This window comes from Scylla paramamosain, chromosome 12 (genome assembly GCF_035594125.1).
Source record: "Scylla paramamosain isolate STU-SP2022 chromosome 12, ASM3559412v1, whole genome shotgun sequence".
Taxonomy (NCBI): domain Eukaryota; kingdom Metazoa; phylum Arthropoda; class Malacostraca; order Decapoda; family Portunidae; genus Scylla; species Scylla paramamosain.
Genome location: NC_087162.1, coordinates 7,679,001 through 7,685,000, shown reverse-complemented (window position 1 = coordinate 7,685,000; position 6,000 = coordinate 7,679,001). Strand labels below are relative to the sequence as shown.

The 6,000-nt window shown below is 38.8% G+C and overlaps 1 protein-coding gene across 3 annotated transcripts in view; it reads left to right on the top strand.

Moving 5' to 3' along the window:
* The first annotated feature begins 3,484 nt into the window (after positions 1-3,484).
* LOC135105648 (CREB-binding protein-like) overlaps positions 3,485-6,000 on the top strand; it is a 31,472-nt gene continuing 28,956 nt past the window's right edge. For all 3 annotated transcript variants that reach the window (XM_064014019.1, XM_064014018.1, XM_064014017.1), the window contains exon 1: positions 3,485-4,017. In XM_064014019.1, the coding sequence (XP_063870089.1) occupies positions 3,939-4,017 (79 nt within the window). In that variant the 5' untranslated portion in view covers positions 3,485-3,938. The remainder of the gene's footprint in view (positions 4,018-6,000) is intronic.

Below are 6,000 nucleotides of genomic sequence, written 5' to 3'. Positions count from 1 at the left end.
TCAGCAGAGTCCCATTTAAGGGCACTAATAGCAACCAGTGTAAGTATGGGCGCTGCTCCATTCCACTTTCACCATCCTCAGTTTTCACACCGAAGCTAGCTGTTGCGTCAATTTAACTTGTTCTCATGTCTACGGTCTTGAATCTTCAAAATTTTACACCATCTGACTGAGACTTCATCGTCACTTAGAGAATGTATTTGCGCTGTGTATCTCACCAACTCCCCCTTGACTATATCGGATTCTTCACGTACGAGTATTTGACATTCATTTGGGAGCATAACTCACTCCTCTCCAGCGGAATCTCTCTTTGAAGTGTCAATATACATTGTACCATGTTAATTTTTCAGTGATCAGCTTACTAATTCTTCATATTTGCTATTCTGGACGATCTAGTTACTCTATTTGTATTGTACTTGTATCTATAACTGACCACCCTGAAAAATATATATATTCTACATTTTTTTTACCTTTTTCCCAACCTTGAGTCTTACAAGTCTTGCGGAGTGGGAAGACCTGAGAAGATACTAGCTTCTCATGGTTAAAGATTTGTCCTGCCATCAGATCAATTTGTGTTTCTAAGCAGGTAAGCAGTACATAATGTACGAGTATACTGCTTCAGCATCGAGACCTTTCTCTATGCAAAGTGCATAACAAAGGTAATTTTTTTTTCTGCCATGGATGATGTAGGCATATATTCCTCACTCTTTTTGTAATTCTTAAGTTCAAAAACTTTGGTTCGTCTCTTCATGCTCTCATGCCATAGGATAGAGAGCACAGCTCACTCACAGTATTTCACAATTCCAACTCCAGAAACTCAGGAAGGGAGGAAAGAGGATTATATTCTTGCCCAAAATTATGCCATTTTGCCAAAACTTCATCAGTGTGATTCCTTAAAATCTTACCAGATGTAATTTCCTCAGTGACTTCTGTAGAGACCCTTGCCAAAATTACCTTCAAATGTTGATTCTTCTTCATTTCCCTCAACCATTTCACTCGGTATGCAGCAGTCATTTTTTTTTTCCTGTGAAGTCGAACTTTTTTTTTCAAATCTTTACTGAAAATTCAATACTTGAAGATGATATAATTCGTAGGGTAAGAATGAGTAGGAAATCTTGAGTAGAGACATGCAGTTAATAAGTTAGGAAGAACAGTAACCATAGAAGTATGTGAACATAGCAAGAGTGCAATGTTGCGTCGGTGAGAGATAATGAAGTAAAGGTGGGCATATTTATTTATTTATTTATTTTTTTTTTTTTTACTCTATCCTGTTCATAGTAGAGTTGCGTGGGTAGATGAAAGAGGAACAAGTCCTAAATCATCCAGTGTGGAGCTGTCAGCAAAGGTCTGATAGGAGTTCAGCTTTACAGATGGAGATAATTAAAGTAGAGGAGAGAAAGATGACAAAGATATTTCTAGATAGGGGGATATTTTTGGTAAGCAGAAGTCAAGAGAAGAGATAGATATAGCAAGGCATAGGAAATATCTAACATGATTTTTTGTTACAGAAATATAGTAGGCATGAATTTCGGATGAAAGGGTAAGCCTTTCTATCAGGACCGCACAAGAACAAGCACAGTTGAACCAAAGTTTACGGACTTCAGGATTAGAAAAAAAAATGTGTGAGATATGACCCACTATGCGTTCTGCACTGAGAAATGGAGGTCTGACACTAAAGCAACATTCATTCCAGGGAAAATCTGAATAATGTAATGCGTAAATAAAAATAAATAAATAAATAAATAAATGAAAATGAAGCACCTCCACTTTTGTGTATCTAGTAGTCGCGCCGGAGCGATAGAGGTAGGATGCGGAAATGTAATAGAGACTTCAGCAAAGGAGAAAAATGGATAAAATGTTATTGGTGTTTGGAACTCTCTGAGTATTGTTTGTGAATGTATTTGCTATTTTCTCTGTACTGTTATCATTTTATAAAGTTTGCAATTTTTGTAACATATTTCACTTATATTATAAAAAATGCCTGATCTGTTTTCCTGATGAAGAATTTTATTTTATATGTTTTTATACGTATCCTGTCATGATTTAGTTAACTGAAAATTCACTTGTTTTCCTCTGTAAAAGTTTATATTTGTTCCCATTACAGTGTCATACCTATCATTCCGCAGTCACTCCCTTCACTGATTAATTATTAGTAATATAACATGCTGTTGTGTCTTTTTTTGCCTGACATTTTCAGATATATATATATATATATATATATATATATATATATATATATATATATATATATATATATATATATATATATATATATATATATATATATATATATATATATATATATATATATATATATATATATATATATATATATATTTTTTTTTTTATTCTTCTTTCTTTGTTTTATCCATTTAGGTTCTCCTGAATCCAGCTATAGTCATTTACTCATGTACAGAATGTACGGCTGGCGTGATTCACATGTGTAGTGCTTTTTCTTCTGGAAAATTTATTACCTCTTCGCCACGTTCGCTATATTCTTGTGCACTAAATTTTGCTATAAACGGTCCTCTTATTTTCTTATAGTTTTTGTTGACCTTAGCATTCAATCTCCACGAATGTGTTTGTGTGTGTGTGTGTGTGTGTGTGTGTGTGTGTGTTGTGTGTGTGTGTGTGTGTGTGTGTGTGTGTGTGTGTGTGTGTGTGTGTGTGTGTGTATATCCTTTTTGGGTGCATTGAAGCTAGTTGTGGCCGTATTTTTTCATTCATTTGTAAATTCACAGTGACATGTTTATATTTTTAATGATCGAAAAGGAAACTGCACGCACATTGTCTTAATCGTGAAACAATGAAGTAGGCGACAAGTTGTATTTCCATACAGATATCTAAGTTAACACTACGGTGGAGAGGCTATCTTGTCTCTCACCGTCTCCTGAAAGTGAGCGTGCAGCTTGCATTAGCGCTCCCTTTAACTGTCTGCCTCTCCTCCCTTTAACTAGACTTGCACGATCAGCTGATTTCGCTCCCTAGATGAAGAGTCTGGTTACGAGAAATAGCTATGGCTACTGATTGCGTATGCTTGATATTGCCAGTACACAAATTCCATTTTGTTGATATGATACATGTTTCGTGTATTCCACACGTGAAATTAGTATCCGCTGTGTGCATTAGGGGATTCTAGTGTAATCGGAATATCGAGGGAAAGTATCTGCTTACTAACTGTGCATGTAAGTGAAGGTTCTCATATTTAAACATTTCTTGTCTTGTAAACTATTTAGGATGTGTATACGTGATGCGTTTAAATATGGCGGGTATTAGCAGTGTTGCGCAGGGAAGATGCTGAAGCTGGCCACTCGAGGCCGCAGTCAGCTTTACAACTATTAACGCTCGACTCAGCTCGGCTCCCTTGACGTCACGCTCGGTTTTGCCGCGCCGCCAATGAGCGCGGGGCTGGTGAGCACGTGATGGGGCCCGGCCAATGGGAGGGCCGGGGCCGCGCAGCCACACTCGCCCAAACTCTGACAAGCGTAGAAAAAGTTTTCACTGTGAGCCGCCATTTTGGTTTGACTACTACTCGGCGCAAAATATTTTTGTGGCCGGATAATGTAACTTTGTGTCAACATGGACGGCTGATTTTACACCAGGAGCGTAGCAAGAGGCATATTCTGTACATACAAGTGAAGAAAATGTGAATATTTGTAAGGATGTTGGCGTGTTTGGCGCGGGAAGTGCAGCACCGCGCTCAGTGAAGCTGTGGAGCTCAGTTGTGAAATCCCACCAAGGAGATGTCTGCCTCGCAAAGTTACAATTTTCCCGGCGATCCGTGGCGGATGCCCACTTAGAGTACGGTGGTAGATATATTGAGTTGTAATGATGCAATATGAGTGGCGCGGGGACGCTTGCAGGCCAGGATTGAGTGTAAAAGTGTGGTGTAGTGGAGGCATCGGTCTTGTGTTGAGCAGCGCGTTGTAAACAAGGACGTGATGGCGGAGCAGCCGCTGGGCAACGAGCCGCCCAACAAGCGGGCCAAGATTGACTCCTTCCAGTCACCTGACCCCACCGGTAAGTCCATTCTTGTTAGCTCTGATGCATTTACTACTTCTGGCGTGAATTTGGGAGCCGTAGGTGATGATGAGCGTTGATAAAAGGAACGCCCACCTGAGTAGTGTGAGGCTGGACTCTACCTGGCCAAGGCACGGGGTGGCGACCTGGCCTGGCCAAACAAAACATGCACATGCACTACACTCCCCGAGAAGACTCACAATACACAAAATGAACCAAGAACTGCTAGATTTGTGCACATTGAAGGTGTGCGTTAGCCTCTTAGTGTTATATTTACTGTCAACATTGGTGTTGTCTTTGCAAGGTGCAACTTAAGACTCCTTGTTAGGAGGAGGTCGTGGCCGCCCATGGCATCATGGGTGACATAGAGGATATGTTAGGAAACACATTCACTCCATATCATGTTGTCATGCATTCTCAAGTCACATGTCACTGAACATGTTTTTCCTCAGTTTTATTAAATTTTACTTAATAGGTATCATGACAGAAATGAGGCCTACATGGAAGTATTAAGTGCCTCCTGCTTTTGTTATTGTCATTCACATATACTTAAAAGTGTTGTATTTTGTGAGCTTTGATAGTAATTGTGGTGGACTGCACATGAATTTTATGAAACATAAGTACATTTTTCTGACATGCTGTAGTTTATATATTTTCACCTTGTTTTTGGCTTGATGTGGGTTTCTAGTTTTTAGTACGCAAATGGTAGAAAGACATAATTTTGTTTTAGTGTAAGTTTCTTTGAACATAGGCAAGCTGAAGCTTAGTTTTGATTTAGTCTGGTAAGACAGTTACGTAGCTGTTATTCACATATTTATGTATGTAATTGCACTACATTAGTTAAGCATCTAGATAAGGAGACCTTAACCTGCAAGGTCACTTGGTTCATACATGTCAGTTGCTTTGGATCATATAACATGTCTTTCTCATACTTGAAAGTGTATAATACTGTTTTGAAAGTTTGTCTTGCAAAGTATACTATAAAGTATTTTTAAACCATCCACATTGGGTTTCTTTCTGACAGGCACATATCTCCCAAGTCACACTCCAAGCCAACTTAACTGTTGTCATAGTGGTCTTAACAGGCCTTGTAATTGATGAATGTTGATGACTGCTGATCATCTTTAAGTATTTTCTTTGTGTTAGTTTTGGAATATCTAATGGTATGAATAATATTGAAAATTGCAAACACATAATATCTCGAGGAAAACAAAGCATTAGAGACAGAATTTTTGCTTTGTACGCCTGCAAAATCTGAGTATAGTTTGTGACATTGCTCAGTTACATGTTTCCTGAGGCACTTTACTCTTTCACCAAGTCTGTCACTGTAATTTTGCCACCTGAGGTTGTGAACATAACACTGGCTCTGACTGGTGCTCAATACTGAGGTTGTGAACATAACAACACTGGCTCTGGTGCTCTCACTGAGGTTGTGAATATAACAACACTGGCTCTGGTGCTCTCACTGAGGTTGTGAATATAACAACACTGGCTCTGGTGCTCTCACTGAGGTTGTGAACATAACAACACTGGCTCTGACTGGTGCTCACACTGAGGTTGTGAAAATAACACTGGCTCTGACTGGTGCTCACACATTGACCGACCTGTGTGTTCTAGTCGTGTTTTGAAACACAAGACCAACTCATGTACTGCCAAAACCCTTAGTTATAAGGTGCGTACTAAATTATTCAAATAAAAATAATCAGATATCTTACATAATGGTTTTGCTTGGAATAAAGATAATTTTCCTCTTGCTTTAAAAACAAGATTAGAGTATGCAGACTGACCAGTGCGTGGGAGCATAAGTCGTTGGTAGTGTTACTTTGCCCAAACCTCTGGTTGCAAACTGTAACAGTTAGTGAAGCACAGTATCTGTGTCTTTGTGTATCATCATTGTACTTAGGATTAGCTGATTCCTTGTATTAGGTAGTCATATTTGAGATAACACCTATATAGTTTTGCACAACAAAAACTATGTATCAT